The 20,551-nt window shown below is 36.0% G+C and overlaps 1 protein-coding gene across 1 annotated transcript; it reads left to right on the forward strand.

Moving 5' to 3' along the window:
• Positions 1–1,822: 1,822 nt before the first annotated feature.
• Positions 1,823–10,826, forward strand: LOC131146840 (hexosyltransferase GAUT11-like). Its single transcript, XM_058096644.1, has 2 exons — positions 1,823–2,453; positions 9,056–10,826. The coding sequence occupies exons 1-2, from the start codon at positions 2,301–2,303 to the stop codon at positions 10,508–10,510; spliced, it is 1,608 nt and encodes a 535-aa protein (XP_057952627.1). The 5' UTR covers positions 1,823–2,300; the 3' UTR covers positions 10,511–10,826.
• The last annotated feature ends 9,725 nt before the right edge of the window (positions 10,827–20,551 follow it).

Below are 20,551 nucleotides of genomic sequence, written 5' to 3' on the forward strand. Positions count from 1 at the left end.
GTGAGATTGGATGGTCGATGTTGTTATTTTCAAGAAGTGTGCTGTTATCACCCCTGGTGTATAGACCAGTCTGGGTAGACCCATCGAACCTACAGACTAGACTATTGACTTGGTAGTGGTCGGCCAACCATTGTTAGGTCCCGCCTTCAGGCCACACAACCCAGTCATGTGGGGGTAATACATGACAACAGTCAGCTAACCTACCAGGGATGTTTTTATGTTATTATTATGATATGAGATGAGAAATGTTTATGAAATGCAGTATGTTCTGCCATGTTTTTGATATACTTATGTTTTTCCCAGATTTGATAAATAGTACTGGATATGATATGTATGATATATGTAGAACACGGTATACTCATGTTGCCACACACTAGTATTAGTTTATTTCCCTTACTAAGAGATGTCTCACCCCTAAATCTTATACATTTTTCATGAGCCCCTGATAGGAGAACGGGAAAAGCCCCGCGGATCTAAAGCAGTGTTTGCCCTCTTTGGAAGGGCAAGTTTTTGGTAGGGACAGTTAGGTTTTTGTGAGAATGGTCCCTAGATTTTATTTTTGGGATGTATATATTGAGAGATGATGTTTGTAGTACTCTGGTATATGTTATGCACATTATGATGAGATGTATATGATTTTATAATTTCTGCTGCGTAGGCTTCTGCTGTATGTTTTGTTATATCCTTGGTACCCACGGGTCCAGATGGATGGTGACCTGCTGAGCTGGAATGTGGTATTGATGCTACGTTTAAAAAAAAAAAAAAATGTGAAAATGGGCAAGCCGTGACATAATTAACATATCCAAATTCTAGATGGGAGGCGTCCCAACCTATTGCCCCAGGTGGAGCTCTGGTATGTTTTATTTTCTCCTAAGGGGTGAATATTCGCCAAGGCGAAGATTGTTGTAATATGTGACTCATATCGAGTGGAACACATATATAGAGAAAGCGGGTTGAAGAAAACAAGGCAGCTAGTCTGAAGAAAAACCATCGACCGATTTTGTTCGGCATTGTTTTTGAAATTTAAATTGGGAAGATCAATAGGTTGGGGATGCGGAAGCAAATCCTTCGCAGAATGATACAGGGGTATTTGAGGGATTTTCTAATACCGCTGTATGTTTAGGATTAGTATAAATACAATGTTGTAACCTTGTTTTTGATGGATAGTGAATTTCAACCGCCGCTTGTTCCTGTGGACGTAGGCATTATGCCGAACCACGTTAATCCTTGTGTTGTTTATTGCTTTCATTATTTGTGTGTGTTTCCGTATTGTTTATCATAATTGCTGCACGATCATTCCGCGTTTTATTGCACAACATGCCTAGATTTTTCTTCCACCTTATGTAAGTAATTTTCAAAAATAGTTAACCATAGTATTTATGCTATTAACCTTCAAACTAAGCAATATCTTTTCATACCCCTTAACCCTCCATGTATAAAACTCAATACTTCTTAATGCATTATAAAGTGAATAATCCTTTTGAATATGAGTTATGGCCCGGTAAAGTTATATAATGGATTTTTGAAAATTTGAATAAAATTTGGTATTTCCTTGCAACATTATTTCAGTCGAAATACATAAACTATACATGGATTTGTAATATGATTTAAAGAAATCAAAAGTTATGGAAATGGTAAGTTCGAAATGTAAAAATAAAAAGAGTAATAAAAAATTGCCTATTTTATCCCAAACATTTGAGGTGGATTAATCTTAAAGGTCACACAGCACAGCTTACACAACTCAATCTTTGTCTGTTCAATGCAAGAAATTTACCCTGAAGTTTGTATGCATATGCATGTAACTACAGAGCAGTAGTGTCTTCTGTATCCGAGGCATTGGGCCTATTGGCACATGCTGTCATGTGCTGGTCATCACCTCTGCAAGACTAGCCCCCAAGCCTCGAAGAAGAAGAACCCTCCTTTTAAGATTTTCCTGGCCTCTTTTGCTTCCTAAAGCTGTCATTTACATGGCGAGCTGCTGCCCTTCGAAATACCTTCGGTGATTCACTTTACTCTCCTTTACTTGTCGAAGCCGCAAATTGTATCGCTCCCACTTTTTCCCATATCTTCCCCTCCCACTTCAGCTAAGAACGCGATTCTCTTAGCTCTGTTCGTTTCTGGATTCAGAGGTGAGAAGGGGCGAGAGTTTATGTTGACATCAGGACTTTGTGAATCAAGGAATCGAGAGAATGTAAGATGTTGAGGAACCCGAAGCTTTAACATTTTCTTGATCCAAAATGAGTAGTGGGTCGTTGTGAATTCTTGACTTGGTGGTGAATTGCGGAAGGAATCTGTGAAAGATGCGGCGACGGGCGGCCGACTACCGGCGCCCGGTTCGACGGAGGTTTTCGAATTGGATCTGGGCGCTTCTTGGGTTATTCTCTGTTGCTGGATTGATTTTGTTCGTTGTTCATCATAATCAACATGAAGATCGGGTCGAACAGCCCATATTGGTAAGAGCGGAGCAGACCCAAAGGCTATTCTCGTTTCGTTTTTTCTTTTTTTCTTACGTTGCCTGGTTAGTAATTTGTTATACTAGTAAATTTGTCCACAAATTAATAAAAATGGGCACTTGTTTCGTTGAGACCCATCAAATCTTGTCGAGGGAAGCTCATATGTTTTAAACTAATATTGTTTGAATTGTTGTTGGACTTTTGATTTTATATTTTGTCGTTCGAATCATCTCTCTTGTTCATTTCTACTTTTGTATATTGTGATTCTAGACTGCCTAAGTTTGAATTTGATATTTGGACTGGCACTTTGGTATGCAAGCTTCAATTTGGTATTGCAGTCGTTTTTGTGATGCTAATCTGTTGATTTGTAAGTATTACAAATGAAAAATGATTATGCTACTCCAATGGTTCAGTTGCAGATAGAAAAATGTTTGCTTGCGTGAGCAAAATGTTCTCTTTTTATATAATGTCCATATATGTATATATATATTTATTTGCACATGTGGGTGATTTATACAGACACACGGGCACAAATGTGCACACACTCTCATGTATGTGCATGTGTGCATTATAACTTTGTTGATATTTTCTTTGCGGTCATGAAACTATGAACTCCATTTTTCTCCATTTGTCTAGCATGTAGGGAAACTAGTAAATGTGTGTGTGTGTGACTTATACAGACACAGAGGCACAAATGTGTACACTCTTGCATGTATGTGCATGTGTGCATTATAATTTTCTTTAATCTGTTTTTTTTTTTTGGAGCCATGAATTTATGAACACCATTTGTCTAGCATGTAGGAAAAATATGTTATAAAATTTTGTGTCCCAGGGTTGCTGTTTCTTCCCCAGCTTAACTTTCACTAGCCTCTTCGATCATAACAATATGGATTTAATGATGTTGATTGGACACTATGGGGATAAGACTTAATATGAGTAATTGGGGTGTTTTCCAATAGTCTGGCAAACACTCTGCAAACTATTTTGCCTCAGGCTAATTCATATGGCGGCACCCCACATGGATTGAATGTATCTAAAAATACATTAACACATAAGCGGAACACTGGGACATAAAATTGAAATTATGGTTTTCTTGTCCTGTATGAATATGTAGGTGCATCCATGTTTTATGGTAAGTGTGTCTGTGTGTGGTAGAAAGTGTAGAAAGTATTTATTCATTCTCTTTAGTGGAGGACAATCTCAGCCAGAAGCTAGATATGACAAAGCATATAGTATGCTAACAAGCCCAAAGCTTTGGGATGATTTTCTGAAATTTCTATGGTCACTAGTTTAATAGGTAAGAGACACTATGTAGAAATTATAAAAAAAAAAAAATCTAGGCCTTCACGTATATTCTATTCATCATATTTTATTGTTCTCCCTAGCTTGGAATTAGAACAATCTTCTCGTGAGTTAAATCGTATTTATTTTTCTAAAAAGAAAAACCCTATTCTAAACCTTTTGGTGGCAGTGCTTGAAGCTTGCAAATGCAAGCAGGAAATCAGGATCATCATCTTTTCTATTGTTTGTTGTGTAGAGTAGATATGACAAGAATGCATTTAACCTACAAAGGAAGGCTCTGGACATTTTTTATGAACTGTTAGCATTAATATGCATGTAGTTTTGGTTTCCTTGCATCATTAATTGATGTTACAAATTTTATTGTTTTAATTTTTTTTTTAATTAATCACTCATTTGTCCCATTTTATCTATTGAGTCATGGAATGAGAGTTTTAATCATTGTAGGAATTTTAGGGAAGATGGAGTATTGTTGAAAATTTTGAAGTCCTCGTATACTGTAAGTGTGTAAGGGTCCTCATTGCAACTTCGTCATCACCCCTCAATTTTTTCAAAAGAATAAAAAAATAAAAAAAATGAAATAGGAAAACAGTCGATCATGTGCAATTGTTGATTGATGACTGCTGCATCATTAACTAATGTTACAAATTTTATTGTTTTAATTTTTTTTTTGAATTAATCATTCATTTGTCCCATTTTATCTATTGAGAGTCATGGAATTAGAGATTTAATCATTGTAGGAATTTTAGGAAAGACAAAGTATTGTTGAAAATTTTGAAGTCCCTGTATACTGTGTGTAAGTGTGTAAGAGTCCTCGTTGCAACTCTCTCATCATCCCTCAACTTTTTTTAAAAGAATAAAAAAATAAAAAAATGAAATAGGAAAACAGTCTATCATGTGCAATTGGTGATTAATGTCTGCTGCATGTTTAAAACAACCCATGGCTGCTATTAAATATCGTCGATGATTGTATCTTTGCATTTTGAGTCCTTTTGGATGCTCTTTGGGTGTGGTTTTATTTTATTTTTCTTTTATATATATCTTTTGTTTCACATGGATATTTTGAAGTACTTATTAGTGCTCTAGCTTGTTTTCATTAAATTTTATTCTAAATTTTAATGCTGCTTAAACCTTTTTGTTTAAAAATAAGGAATCTATTTGAATGTAATTTTTCTGAAACCAATATTTAGAGCCTTATTTAAATTATTCCTGTGGGAGACTCTGCGATGGCTATTGGAAGTGTAAACTGCCACTTTGTCTATAATAGAATGGATTAGGTATTGTTTCCCTGGAGACCAATTGTACGCTCTTATTTTTGCTAATATATAAAGGCAATCTGTCCTACATTTTTAGGACTATTGTTTCTTAATTACCTTAAAAGTAATACCCATAACAGGGGATAAATAATTTTTTAAACACCGCACAATAATCATGGAGCAACAAGACTAGAACCCATGACCTTCTGGTAACCAGCTTTGATATGATGTTAGAATACCACTTTACTTAAAAGCTTAAGCTGTTAGGTTGTGAGCCAACATGTATATCAAGCTTTAACAGCTACCACGCCATTGTTGCAGTTACAAATTCTTCCCATCTCTACTGTCTCTACCACCACCTCCAGTTATTTTCTCTTAAATTTTTCATATTGTTGTTCACTGGTTTTCAATTGATTTACTGAAAATAATTTTTTCACTTTCCAAACATTAATTTAATAAACAGTAATTTATTAGTTACCTCTATAATTTGAACACCCAGTTCAAGCATATTGATTCATCATCAAACTGAACGACATGTTCTGACTTGTTGATTCTCTTCACCAGGCATTTTACTATTGGCTTTATAAGGCTTACTAGGTGCATGTTCCTTTTGGTATGGATGTTTAATTAGGAAGGGTCGATGTATTTTTAAAAGAGAGCTAAAGTGGTCCTCAAATTCAATACCGTATTGTAATTCTCTTCAATTAAGGGTCGTAGAATATGTGTGTGTCTTTATCATTTTAATAGGCATATAAGACCAATATCGTAGATTTTTTTCTTTTTTTTATGACATGAGAACTCCAGCCACCGACGAGCCCTTTTTTTACCAATATCTTAGATTTGATTATACTTAAAATATCATCTAGTGGAATTCAATTTTTTTTTCTTTCTTTGCATTAGGATTAGGATCTTGGAGTTTGACCATGTAGATCCTAGCAGCTAAATGAGGACGGAGCACATAGCATTGCTCATAAGAATAATATTTGGGCCAAAGGGTTTCTTTCAAGATGGTTGATATGTATTCTATGTTTTTTACATGGCTGTTGAATTCAGTCTTTTTTTCTCCTGTTGAGGTTATTAGTTTTTTGATGGGCAAGTCTTTCGATTTTCTCCTTTATTCCTCAAAATGGTAAGATATTTTTATGGGGTTCTTTTGACTTTTGCTCTGGATAGAATCTAAAGGCTGTTTCCAAATTTTCAGGTATAGTGATTATAGGTAATGATATAGCAACAAACATGCTTATATGTGTGGGTGGGTTTAGAGAACTTCTGTTTTGGTTGGATAAAGGGCTAATAAAGTGTATAGTCTGTGGAAAGTCTTGACTAGGGCCTAATGGTAGATATAGAGATGGAGACATAAAGTTCGCTATGAGGGATAGGATATTGCCATAATGGAGAACCAAGTGTGAAGCAATATTTACCAGAATATGAACTTCTTGGATTTTTTAAGCAAGATTGGAACTTAGTTCGCCACCTGCTTCATAATTTGGTGCTTATGAGTCATTCAGGATATCATAAACTGAATCTAAATGCGGGTAGTTTTTTCATTTATAACATGCAAAAGGATTACTTGAAAGTTTGGTTTCTTATGTGCTTTCTATCTCCACAACCTCATTTTTTAAGGAGGTAAGAGAATATATTAGCACTGGGGAAAAAATCGGATGCAAATGGAGCTACTGGCCTGGGAACCAGCATAAAGATAGACCAAAAGATGCAAAACAAAAATCCATCTAATTCAAATCAATCTGTAAGTCTGCCTCTGATATCCTGCAATATGCAAGTCAAGATTCTGTCTATAATTGGTGCGAGAGCTCTCAAAAATTGCAGGGCTTCTTGCTTTCCATAGGTGGTAAATAGAAGCTGCCCACACCAGCTTTATGATGATTGCAGGATGGGAATTGTTGAGTGAAGAAATCCAACTGAGATTAGATCTCCCAATCTGAGAATGTCTTTTTGATGTTGAAAGAATAATAAAATCTTTGGAGAACTTCTTTGGAGAAATTGCATTTAAAGAAGAGATGGTTCCTGCTCTTAGTGGTGTCATTAAAGAAAAGACAACAAAGATTTAATGAATTGCTCCATTTTGGAATCCTGTCCAAGGTTCCAGCCTACTGAGAATGTACAGCCAGCAGATGGATGCCTGTCTGCGGGCATTCTATTTAAACCAGATAGCAGTGTGCCAAACAACAGGTGCAGCCTTGCTTCTAAATTGATCCCAGGCAATATTTGAAAGAACATTTCCAAATTTACTTAGAATCCAGAGTATTGAGTCTTCTGAAGCAGGGTCAGGCTGGAAATCAATCCTGCCTATAAGCTCCGTTATTCTGGAGGATTGTCAACTTGGTTTTTCCACTCACCATAATGAATAATGGCTGATAGACACTTGCATTTTGAGATAACCAAGATCAGCAGGTAAGTTTGGACCCCAGTCACTGCCAGTGGGCTCAATGAAGTCCTGTTATCATAGAACAAATATGTTTTCCTGCCACTCCCTACTGTATGCTTAAAAAAACCGTAGGACCCATCTCTAACCTTAAAAATTCTCTTCCAAGTCCAAGAGCAGTTTGGAGGAGGTTTAATTGACCAGATTGTCTTATTCTTCGACTTGCAAGTTGCAAGCAAGAGTCCACCTTATCCAAAGGAGAGGAGAGGAAGTGCAGATATATCACAGGAGTTTGTGAGATGTAATTTCATTCCATTCTGAAAAGAGCCTTAAAACCAAACCCCATTTATGAATAGACTTGCAGATCTGGGGCCAACCCATTTTTCACTCGTTAGAATTCCATTCATTTCCATTCCAGTGGAAAGATTTGAATTTGCTTTCAATATCTCTTACAACAGATGAAGGCAAAAACAAGGCAGAGCCCCAAAAATTCTCATTGCTTAACAGTACAGCTTTGATTAGTTGAAGTCTTCCGGAAAAAGAAAGATGTTTATGGGTCCAGTTGAATATCACCAAGATAAGAAAGGAATTTTGCTTGCGGTCTGCTTCATAACTTGGGCCTCATGACTCATGAGTCATTCAGTTGGAGCATCATACGCCGACCTTGAATGTGGGTAGCTTCTTCTTTTATACAGTGCAAAAGGATTACTTGAAAATTTTGTTTCTTATGTCAATTCTATCTTGACAACTGCATTTTACTATTTTACCACCATAAACCTACATTGGTACCTTTAAAGGTCCCAATTTCAAAATTAGACTGAATTCCATTTTTTAGAAAAAAAAATTAGGATTTTATGACTCATTATTAAAAAAAAAACATATAATTTGTATATGTTGTGTGTGCACATGTGTTATCTGCATGCAAACACTCATGCATGTGTGCAGTTCTATTTATTTTAATTGGAAATCCAAGAGCTAGTTCCCATTCCCGAAGCTAATGCAACGTTTCCTGAGTTCTGTGTCACACCAAAGTTTAATTTCATGGCAGAACACAAGCTCGGGGTCTTGAATTTGGCATTGTGTTGATTTGGAAAATATTCAATACAACTTTGAATTGAATCTTGCTCTAATCTATACAATTTCAAAATCCAAGGGTCCAAATCCCAGTTTTCAAACACGGTACATAGCGAGTGTGAATTTGTGTGTGTGAGGGCACACACTCATGTGCCTGCAATTCCGTTTGAATTTGAAACCAAAAGCCAGTTAATTTCCTAAACTAATACACACTTTCTTGACTTGTCAAATGGTGCTTAAATTTCCTATTTGCTTTTCAATTGAGTTATGCAAGCAGTGAATTCTTATGGCCCGCCTTTGCTAACATGCCTGACATAAATTTTAGCCAAATAGCAGGGTTGGCTCCCTCTTCCTTCCTGCAGTGTTCTGAATGCAATACTGAAACATTTCAATGCATTGTTTGTGGGAAATAGCTTTCTAAATGTCAATTTTATTTGCCTTTAGTCTTGAATCTTGATCCACTCTGTATATACCTGCTTCTGCATTGTGCAAACTTTAGTTCATTATTTTGACATACTCTGTAAATCATTTTTCTGCTGGGTTTTAAATTACTTTTCAGAGGACTGACTTGGCATTCCTTGCTTTCTCAGGAGAGAACCATAAGGAATGAAGAGGTTTATCATGATGGTTTGAACTTTACTGAAGAAATATTAAGTGCTACCTCATTTGCAAGGCAGTTAGCAGATCAAATGACACTTGCCAAGGCCTATGTCATTATTGCTAAAGAGCATAACAACCTTCAGCTTGCTTGGGAGCTGAGCTTGAATATCAGAAGTTGCCAGCTTTTGCTTTCAAGAGCTGCCATGAGGGAAGAGCCCATCACACTAGAGGAAGCAGAGCCAATTATTAAAAGCCTATCGTCCCTTATCTTTAAGGCACAAGATGCCCACTATGACATTGCAACCACAATCATGACGATGAAATCTCATATTCAAGCACTTGAAGAGCGTGCAAATGCAGCAACAATTCAAAGCACGGTGTTTGGCCAATTGGCTGCCGAAGCAGTACCCAAGAGCCTTAACTGCCTAAATGTTCAACTTACAGCTGATTGGCTTAAGAAGTTGCCCCTGCAAGAACTTGCTGATGAAAAGAGAAACTCTCCCAGACTTGTAGACAACAACCTTTACCATTTCTGTATATTTTCAGATAACTTACTAGCCGTCTCTGTAGTTGTCAACTCTACAATCTCCAATGCTGACCATCCAAAGCAGTTGGTCTTCCACATTGTCACAAATGGAGTCAACTATGGAGCTATGCAAGCTTGGTTTCTTAGTAATGACTTCAAAGGGTCCACCATAGAAGTGCAGAACATTGAAGAATTTTCTTGGTTAAATGCTTCTTATGCTCCTGTTGTGAAACAGCTCATTGAAGCAGATTCAAGAGCTTACTATTTTGAAGGGGGTGTGGATTTGAAAACTGAGCCCAAGTTACAGAACCCAAAGTATCTATCTTTGTTGAATCACCTGCGTTTTTACATCCCAGAGATTTATCCGCAGCTGGAGAAGGTTGTTTTTCTTGATGATGATGTTGTTGTCCAAAAGGATCTGACCTCTCTTTTTTCACTGGATTTGCATGGAAATGTGAATGGAGCGGTAGAAACTTGCCTTGAGGCATTTCATCGTTATTACAAGTACCTCAATTTCTCGAACCCAATCATCAGCTCAAAATTTGATCCACAAGCTTGTGGATGGGCATTTGGTATGAACATTTTTGATTTAATTACATGGAAGAAAGCAAATGTGACAGCAAGGTATCATTACTGGCAGGAGCAGAATGCTGATCACACTCTGTGGAAGCTGGGCACCCTTCCTCCAGGGCTTCTAACTTTTTATGGACTAACAGAGCCCCTTGATCGGAGATGGCATGTGCTAGGATTGGGTTATGATATGAACATTGACAACCGTTTGATTGAGAGTGCAGCAGTTATTCACTTTAATGGGAACATGAAGCCATGGCTGAAGTTGGCCTTTGGCAGGTATAAGCCTCTATGGGAACGATATGTAAATCAGAGCCACCGACATCTTCAAGGCTGCAACACAAGTTGATATGTGCTGCTTCTAGACAGTGAATTATTTAATGCGATCATTGGAATTTTCAAGCCCTTATCGCATTGGTGTAGAGTCAGAAGTGGAAAATTTTGGCTTTTTAGGTACTGTTCCTGTTTATTATTAATATATATATTTAAAAAAAATTTATTCCATCATACCATTTTGGAAGAATAGAATTATTCTTACACATTAGAAAGCATAAATGTAAAAGAGATTGTGGAGGATTCATTTTTGACTGATGGGATTTTTTTGTTTCCCTTCTGCTAGTTGTAGAATTATTTGCTAGGCAGCAGTTATTGTTTTCATTCTCTCAGCTCTTTTGGATTTGAGTGCAATTGAAGCCAGGCATATACTGTTTTCATGTTTAATTTATTCTAGCCAGGATTAGATTAATGATCACTAGTTCAAGATGAACTTCTAGTTCAGCCTCTAATTTTCCTTTTGCCAAGCAATCTGTTTTGTTCGTGATTGCTCAACTGATAAACATTTCAGCCATTTCTTCTTATTGTAATGTTAGCTCTGGTAATCTTCTAACTATCGATGGTTACTATGCCTTGAAACTTCCTGTCAAGCCTTTGTAGTCCCTCAAGGTCGTGTGTTCGAACCACCCTCATCCTAGGTTGTGATCTCATCCTGTAACTTAAAAAAGAAATTCCCTTCCAATGGTAAAACCAGCATCCTATATCAATACAGGTTGAGGGACTGTAGAACAGATCTCATGGCACAGGCTTGAGACTTGGGCTACACAACGGGAAGTAATCTATCTCCTATTTATATTCCTGGGATTGAAACTCAAAACCCGAAACCTTCAACATAGAGGTACACTTTATCCATTTGGATCTCTCCTCTCTTGGGAGTGATCTCACTGTGAAAATCACTTGATGTATATGGCACTTATTTAGTACAGATCCTTCGTGGATGCAAGCTTACCAAAATCCAGTATAGATTCTTTGTAGCAAATTGCCCTTACAAATTTATAATCTCTAAATAGCACTTTAAAAATGCCTGCATGCATAGCATGCGAGAGAGAAGGTATTATTAGTTGCTAGTACCAAAGGTGAGTTTGGCTCTTCTTCTTTTTTTTTCATCTCAATTTTTTCTTTTTAAAAGTAAATGTTGAGTTTAATATATTTGGTAAATAACTTTTCTAAACTTTTAATTATTTTTTGGGGAGAATTTAAAAGAACAACAAATTAGAAATTTTTAAAAATTAAAAGTTAACTTTTTCTTCAATAAATTATCCTAATCCATTGTTGTCCTTAATTTTTTAAAATATTACAAAATTTTGAATGCATTACTTATATTTTCTAAAAATACATGCCCATTTTTCTCATTTTAAATATTTTGACATCTTAGAATTTTTTTTATCAAACAACCAAAGATAATTTTTTCTTTTAACAACTAGAAGGAGAGGGGAAGGCGAGCGAGAGAAACAATTTAAAAATAATATCAATGAATTCTTTTTCATCATCTTTTTTTTTTTTAAATATCTTTTAAAAAAGTTATGGTGGTGGAAAATTAACTCTTAGCCTTAAAAAATATAAAAAAAATAAGAAATTTTAGCCTTGAAACAATTATGTCTTCTTCTAAAAAGGGAGCTCAAACATCTTAGAACTGCTAGTTCAATGGATTATGTGAATATTGCTGACTAGTGAAGAAGCATACTAGCTCACTTTTCTAAAATTGGGGATAAAAGAGTTCGAGAATTTTAAGGCTCAATTTTTAAATTAATGTGTCATGATCCAACACTAGATGTGTATTAAGGAGATATATTAGATTTATAAGGATTGTTTGGATTATAATTGTGTGAGATGCCGTTTATAAGATAAACTCATAAGGTTAGTGGATCAAAATGAACAATACCTTACTAGAGTTAGACTCAAAATCATTATTTGATACTTAATTAGTATAAAATAATTTCAATATCTTAGCAAAAAAAAAACCATTGAATTAGTTTAGGTGATAACTTAAACTTTGCTACAGTCTAACCTTTGGTCTATGCTTGATCAATCTCAACCTAGCTTGCTGTAATCCAATACTTCGTCCGAGTGTCCTATTTTCTTTTGAAACAATAATAACAAATAAAATATTTTTAATATTTCAAAAATATAATTTTAAAAATTAGTGGATTAATTTTCTATATTATAAGCTCAATAGTGATATCATGCGAATCAATAATTTTCAAAAAGTGCATGTGATAAATGTCTCTCACAATTGAAATTAGATGAGCAATGACATCGTATTTTATCCTCACCGCTCACTTTCAAGAAACTAGTTGAGTAAAATGCCAATTCAACAATATCAAATTTAGCTTGTATGAGGTTCAATAACCATATTTCTAAATAGAACAAAAGTCTTTAAATCAGACGCAATATGAATTGAGAGTGGGAAATCACCCTCTCCAAAAGGACAACTCTAGTTTGATCAGACCAAGCAAAATCTATTTGCACCTAAAATCTAGCATCTTGCTTCTTAATATCGGCATATTTTTAAATATAAAAAATAGGGCAAAAAAAAAAAAGCTAACTGTGATATGAAAAATACAATTTTCACTTTCTAGTCTCTTTGATTTTTAATATTTAAGGTTTGCAAATCCTAATAATCATCAATGAACCAAAAAATAAAATTTTGAGCCATAATTTTGCTAATATAAAATAAACAAAATTGTTTTGCTATCCATTTCATGTATAAATTGTTAAAAGCAAAATCAAGCCTATAAGTAATTTAGTAAAGATTTCATATATACTTATAAAATACACACACTAACACATACACACAAACATACACACACACTATATGATGGTTAGGATCTTATGATCTGATCATGATTCTATCATGAATTTATCAAACTCACCTATTCTATTGCGATCCTACTACAATCTTACCAATTCATTTTGTTCTATATAAGATCAGGGTCATTTTGGTTCAATTTAGCATTATATGTAGATGCTATTGGATCAAGAGTCATTACAATATCTTCATATTGAACTTGCTTTGCCATGGGCAAAATGCACCAAAACCTTCCATTGGCGGGTAGCTCTTTGAGTAGCCTAATTATGTTAAACTAAGTATCATAACAAAATAAAAAAAATATATATAAAACACTTATAAGCCTATGAAGACAACCATTTAGAGCATGGAGATAATGTTGAGTTTCTCACAAGCATGACGAGATAGAGCAAAGTATAACTCAAGATGAGAGAGAGAGAGAGAGAGAGAGGAGGAAAATGAATAGTGCATAGTTATGTTGTGCATCGGGAATTGGGTTTGGATTTATATGAAATCTCAACAAGTTATACAACGAGAAACAGAGAAAACGAAAAGATAATGACATTTGTAAGGGAGCTTAAGGACTCAATACTAAGGTGAGAAAAAAGATGCTATTGGAAAGACAAAAAGGTATTGTGGTTGAGATCGAATACATAACTGTTATTATATGCAAAAAAAAAAAAAAAATTATTAGGAAAATCAAGGGGTATGACAATTGAAATTAATACAAAATGAATGTTATTATAGGAAAAAAAAATCTATTAGGAAAATAAAAGGGTATGGAAGTTGAAATAATACAATAACGAATGCTATTATTGGGAAAAGAAATTTTTTTTTTTTTTGGAAAATGAAAGGTTATAATGAAGTCTAATACAAAATGAATGTTATTATAAACGCAAAGTTATTTTTGTCATTATGAAATTTGTCACAAAAGAACTAGCATAAAATATAGTTTTTCCTTGTAGGAATTGTTTATTTGTATATTAATCATTCATACTTTTGATAAGAGATTTTCTAGCAAATATTAATTTTAATAATCATGTGAAAGCCAATCGCATGATCTAAAAAAATGTATATAATCTCAATCAACTAAAATTAGGTAATTTTTTTTCATATATAATTAACTAAAAGTTAATATTATAATTATATGTGCATGTATACAATTATGTACATTTCTAAACCAAACCAAATCAATTATATGCATACATAATTATGGTAACTAAGCTGTCCATATATAATTAAAAAATTATGTACATATATCTTCGAATTATTATGCAGTTTAATTTTAATGACAACTATAGCCAATATTATAATTTTGTGCCTACAAAATTACAAAACTATATAAATTGAACCAATTACATGATTATTTATGTGTGTGCGTGCAGGCATATTAATTAGTTTGCATAATCAAATCAAATCATTTGGTACACTCATATTTATGTAGTTGCTACATATTTCAATAGAAATGTTTATATTAAATATTGTTATGTAATTAATTATATAGTTTACTTTCAAATAATAGAATTGCAACCAATAATTTTTTTAAAAGGTAAATGAAATTTATTGTAGAAAAGGAAGCTCAAACAAGCAACTTGAGTTAAGACCATTGAACAATAGAAAAAAGCAACCAAAGCAAACTAGAGTGTTGTGATATGGATTTTATAACGAAATTGCACAGTGGAATAAACAATAAGAAATAAATAACACAACCAATAAGTATAGCAACACAAAGATTTATATGGTTCGGCAAAGCCTACATCCACGGAAGCAAAAGGCACACAAATTTCATTATGAAAATCACAATATACACAATACACTTCAATAATGATCACTCTCTCTCTCTCTCTCTCTCTCTCTCTCTCTCTCTCTCTCTCTCTCTCTCTCTCTCTCTCTCAAAATATGCCTAGATGACATATATAGAGCATTCAAAATTTCAAAATTTCAGAAAACTGCCACAACTCAGGCGCCTCTCGTCAACACAGGGGCTTCATCGACAAGACCAAAAGGAACCTTCGTCGACAAATGCAGGGCTCTCGTGGATGATGCTAGAAGTCTGAAATTTCCTACTCTCGGTAATTATTTGTCGACAAGTTTCAGAGCTTTCTTCGACGAACCTCTGTTGTACCCTCGTTGATGAACATAGGCCCTTCGTCGACGAGTCCTGCTGTGCTGCCCCTTTCATGTTTTTCCTCCTTCCTTCTTAGCTTTTCAAAGCAGAAGTATAAGAGCCATAAATAACAATCTCCACTTTGGCGATTATATGCCCCTTAGGAGAATCTCAAAAACATGAACTGCTTTCACTTTGAACTTAAAAATGCTTGGTTGGGTATGTCTCCCTTCTATCACTTGGAGACATGAAGTAAGTCCAAGCAATGCTTGAACTTCTCTGAACTAACTGATTCGGTCAAAATATCTATTGCATTATCAGATGTGTGAACTTTCTCAAATACACTCGAAGCAATCAATTCCCGAACCCTCTAGAACCTCACATCAATGTGCTTGGTCCTAGCATGGTATATTTGATTTTTCGCCAAGTAAATGATACTCTGATTATCACAATGCAGTACCACACCATCTTACTGTAACCCCATCTCTCTGACTAAACCAATAAGCTATAAGGCCTCCTTTGCAACTTCGGTAACTGCCATATATTCCGCCTCAGTCGTGGACAATACTACCAGAGACTATACCATGGATCTCCAACATACTAGTCCTCCTACAATGGTAAACACATATCCCATTGTAGACCTTCTGTCATACATATCTTCAGCATAATCTGCATCAACAAACCCCATAACTAAAGGACAACCATGTTGCTTGCCGAACAATGCCATATCTCGATGTACCCCGTAAGTATCTGAGTATCCATTTTATAGCTTCCCAATGCTACCTTCGTGGATTAGAAAGGAACTTGCTCACCACGCTCACTGCATGAACTAAATCTGGTCTCATACATACCATGGCATACATTAAACTCCCCCACAACACTAGCATAGGGGACCTTTGACATGTCCTGGATTTCCTCATTTGAACATGGGCAATCTGCAATAGACAATTTGAAATGATTCACTAAAGGTGTACACACCAGTCTTGCATTAGCCATGCTATACCTCTCCAACACCTTCTCACATAACCGCCCTGAGATAGCCATAATCTCCCTGCAGTCCTGTCTCGGCGAATCTCCATCCTAAGTATTTTCTTAGCTGAACCAAGATCCTTCATGTCAATTTCCTTATACAATAGGTCCATTAACTGATTCACCTCAGTTAAATCTCTTGCAGCTATCAACATATCATCGACATACAATAACAAGAAAATAAGTGAGCCATTATCAAGTTTGTTCACATATACGCAATAGTCATACTCACACCATTTGTAGCTAATCTTCATCATGTACGAATTAAATCGTTTATACCATTGCTTTGGAGATTGTTTCAGCCTATAAAGATATTTCTTCAACCTGTAAACAAAATTTTCTTTTCCTGGTTCAATGAATCCCTTTGGCTGTACCATGTAAATTTGTTCCTCCAAGTCACCGTGAAGAAATTCTGTCTTCATGTCCATTTGTTTCAAATGAAGATCGAAATGAGATACCAACCCCAACACAACTCTGATATAAGTCTGTCGAACCATTAGAGAAATAATATCATCATAATCTATCCCCTTCTTTTATGAGTATCCTTTTGCCACCAACTGTGCCTTGAACTTCTCACCTTCCTTTTATGATATTGCCTCCTTCATCCTGTACACCCATTTGCACCCAATCGGTCTCTTCCCATCTGAAAGTTCCACCAACTCCCAAGTTTGATTTTTACGTAAGGACTCCATTTCCTCAATCATTACTCCCATCCATCTATCTTTCTCCTGATCGTGCACTACCTCTTGAAATGTGGTTGGATCGTTGCAACTAGTAAGAAAAGCATAAGACACTAACTTTTCAAACCCATACCTTGGCGGAGGCCGAATAGCGCGTCTGGATCTTCTTAATGGAATATCATCGACTTTTTAGCTTTTCAAGCTAGAGCTCCTTGCAACCATAGGACCATGATCATTTCCGTTACCTTGAGCTTTTAACTCCACCTCACGATATGTTCATCACTGCCCTAGCTTTTTGGCTCTTATTTCTGTTCATCAAACTCTTGAGTACGCTTCACCATAGCCTTTTCATCAAAGACTACATCTCTATTGATCACCACCTTGTTTGCTATTGGGTCCCACAACTTATACCCCTTCACACCCTCTGGATATCCCAAGAAGATGCAATGAGGAGATGTTGGGTCAAGCTTAGACCTTTTCTCACTAGACACGTGGACATAGGTTGGACACCTGAATGCCTTCAATTCGGAGTAGTCTACTGCATTTCCTGTCCAAATATCTTCCACCACTTTACCCACTAGTGATGCCCTTGGTGATTGGTTAACCAAAAAACAAGTCATACTACCTACCTCGACCTAGAAGTTCTTCGGTAGCCCTGCATTCAATCTGAGACTCCAAGCCCTATCAGCAAGAGTTTGGTTCATCCATTCTTCCACACCATTCTATTGAGGTGTCCGATGAACTGTAAAATGTCTCTTGATGCCATGCTCTGCACAAAACTCCATAAACCAAGAATCAGCGTACTTGATCCCATTATCCAACCTTAAGTATTTGATTCTCCTCTCTATCAGGTTTTCCAATTCAGCCTTCCAAATCTTAAACTTGGAAAATGTACTAAATTTGTGACACATGAAGTCAACCCAAACCTTCCGTGAGTAATCATCAATGAAAATCACATAGTACACATGTCCACCCTTTGATGCCACTCTTACTAGGCCCCAAACATCTGAATGTACATAGTCGAGAATTCCTTTCGTCTTATGAGTAACTAATCTGAATTTTTCCTTGTTCTATTTTCCAAGAACACAAAACCTAAAAAATTCCAACTGACACGTTTTCAAACCTTTCAACAATTTTCTCTTGTGAAGTTCTTTCATGCCATGTTCTCCTATATGCCCAAGATGCATATGCCACAAGACAGTCTTATCTAATCACATCCACGATTGTAACTTCACCTACAACGGTAGTTCCATGCAACGTGTAAATATTTCCATCCAGTTTCTGCCCTTTCATTACAATCAAATTACCTTTCTATACCGTCAAGACTCCACCTTTGAACTTGTAATTAAAACCATTACAATCCCAAGTTCTAAGAGATATTATACTATTTCTCAACTCAAGTATATGTCTTACATTACACAATGTCCTTATAGCACCATCAAACATTTTTATCTTTACATTTCCTATGCCAATGATCTTGCAAGAAGCATCATTACCCATAAAAACTTATCTAGAATTTACTAACTTATAAGTGTTGAACCACTTCTTGTTTGGAGTCATGTGGTAAGAATATGCCGAGTCAAGTATCCAGGAGTCTGTTAGATTGTCCAACTCTGCTGAAACTGATAGAACATCATCATCTGCTGAATGCTCTTCTTGAACAACATTCACAGATTTAGAAATCCCCTCATACTTATTAGCATTTCCTTTCTTCCAATCTGGACACTCTAGTTTCACATGCCCCTTTTTACCGTATTTATAACACTAGATTTCCTTCTTCTTCTTGGATTGATTCCGAGATTTCTGATTAGACCCATTTTTAAACTTTCCTTCGCCTCGCTCATTACTACCCTTTACCACAAGTCCTTCCTATTCATCACATATTCTCAACCTTTAATGAAAATTTAACGAAGCACTTGTTACCTCTTTCAAATCAAGTGTTTCTTTTCTCCACGTAAGAGTGGTCACAAGATTTTCATAGGTATGAGTTGAGGGCAAAGAATTGAACATCATCAAAGCCTTATCATCCTCATCAAACTTCACATCAACTCTCATAAGATCACTTATGATTTGATTAAACACACTGATGTATTGATCTAGACTAGATCCTTCTACCATCTTAAGCTAATATAAAAGCTGCTTAAGAAAAAGTTTGTTATTAAGGGATTTAGACATGTACCAACTTTCTAACTTTCGCCAAATAGTCGTTGGAGAATCCTCCTCCATCACCCGATAGAGAACTTCGTCGGCCAAACACAAGCGTATTTTTGACGCTGCCTTTGCTTTCAAATCTAGCCACGTTGCCTCATCCATTCCTTCTGGTTGAGTATCAAGCAAAGCCTTAGCCATTCCTTATTGCACAAGAATGTCCTTCACTCTCCTTTGCCATAAACTGAAGTTTTCGATTCCATCAAATTTGACTATGTCAAATCTTGTAAAAGACGATCCCGATGCCATAACAACAATTGATAAATTTATGGTATATAAGAAAGATGGGTTTAAGTTGGGTGATTCAACGGCAAACAGGGTGGCGATTGGTGGAGACATGGTTTTAGGTGTTAAAACCATGGGATAATGTACTCAAGTAGAAGAAAATAAATGGGTGTTAGAAAGCTACAGTAGCGACAATGAGCATGTTGTGCAAGTGGAGTTGGAGACTCGGGGCAAAAGTGCAGGGAGTTCTAACTCAGGAGACTTGCAGTATCACAGGATAAACTAGAGTAGAAAGGATATTGTGAAGCAGTTGGAGTTATAGACTCATGGTAGAGATGACACTGCTTATAATGCAGGGAGTTTAAGCTCAAGAGACTAGCATGATCACAATGAGCTCAAAGGCACTATCAGGCCATCGCACAGGTATGATCTAATGTCTTATGCATCCATTACTATCCTATTACCTTTTAAGAGGTAGTGTACGACTGAGAGAAGGGTCGGTGGATAGGTGCCATGGTGAGGAGATGGATTTACTATGTTGGTGATGTCGCTCATATTATGAGTGGATCACATGTACTAGAGAAAGTTACATGAAACGAGGGACAACTGCATGAGAGGAGTCTACAACACTGATGGCAAATCGTGACGTATTGATGGTAATAAAGGGACAGAGGATAGCAAAAAATCTTTATGCACTGCAAGGTAACACAGTTGTAGGTGGAGCTATAAATGAGAGTTTTAAGTCAGGAAATATTGTTTTGTGTAATGTAACCTCACACAAAATGGTGGGTATTCTTAACTACGTTTGTGTGGATTTTTTGGGTCCGGTGAGGGCAACATCATGGGTTGGACATAGGTATTTCGTGAGGTTATCACGAAAGGTCTGGGGGTATCTCATACGACACAAGTTGGAGTTGCCAGGTGTAACTTGTGGCTGAGGTGGAGTACCAGACCGAGAGAGAGTTCCTCAGGTCAGATGTTGTTGCTGAGTACGTTAGCATTCAAGGAGTTTTGTGAGCA

The sequence above is a fragment of the Malania oleifera genome, chromosome 13 (assembly GCF_029873635.1).
Source record: "Malania oleifera isolate guangnan ecotype guangnan chromosome 13, ASM2987363v1, whole genome shotgun sequence".
NCBI lineage: Eukaryota > Viridiplantae > Streptophyta > Magnoliopsida > Santalales > Ximeniaceae > Malania > Malania oleifera.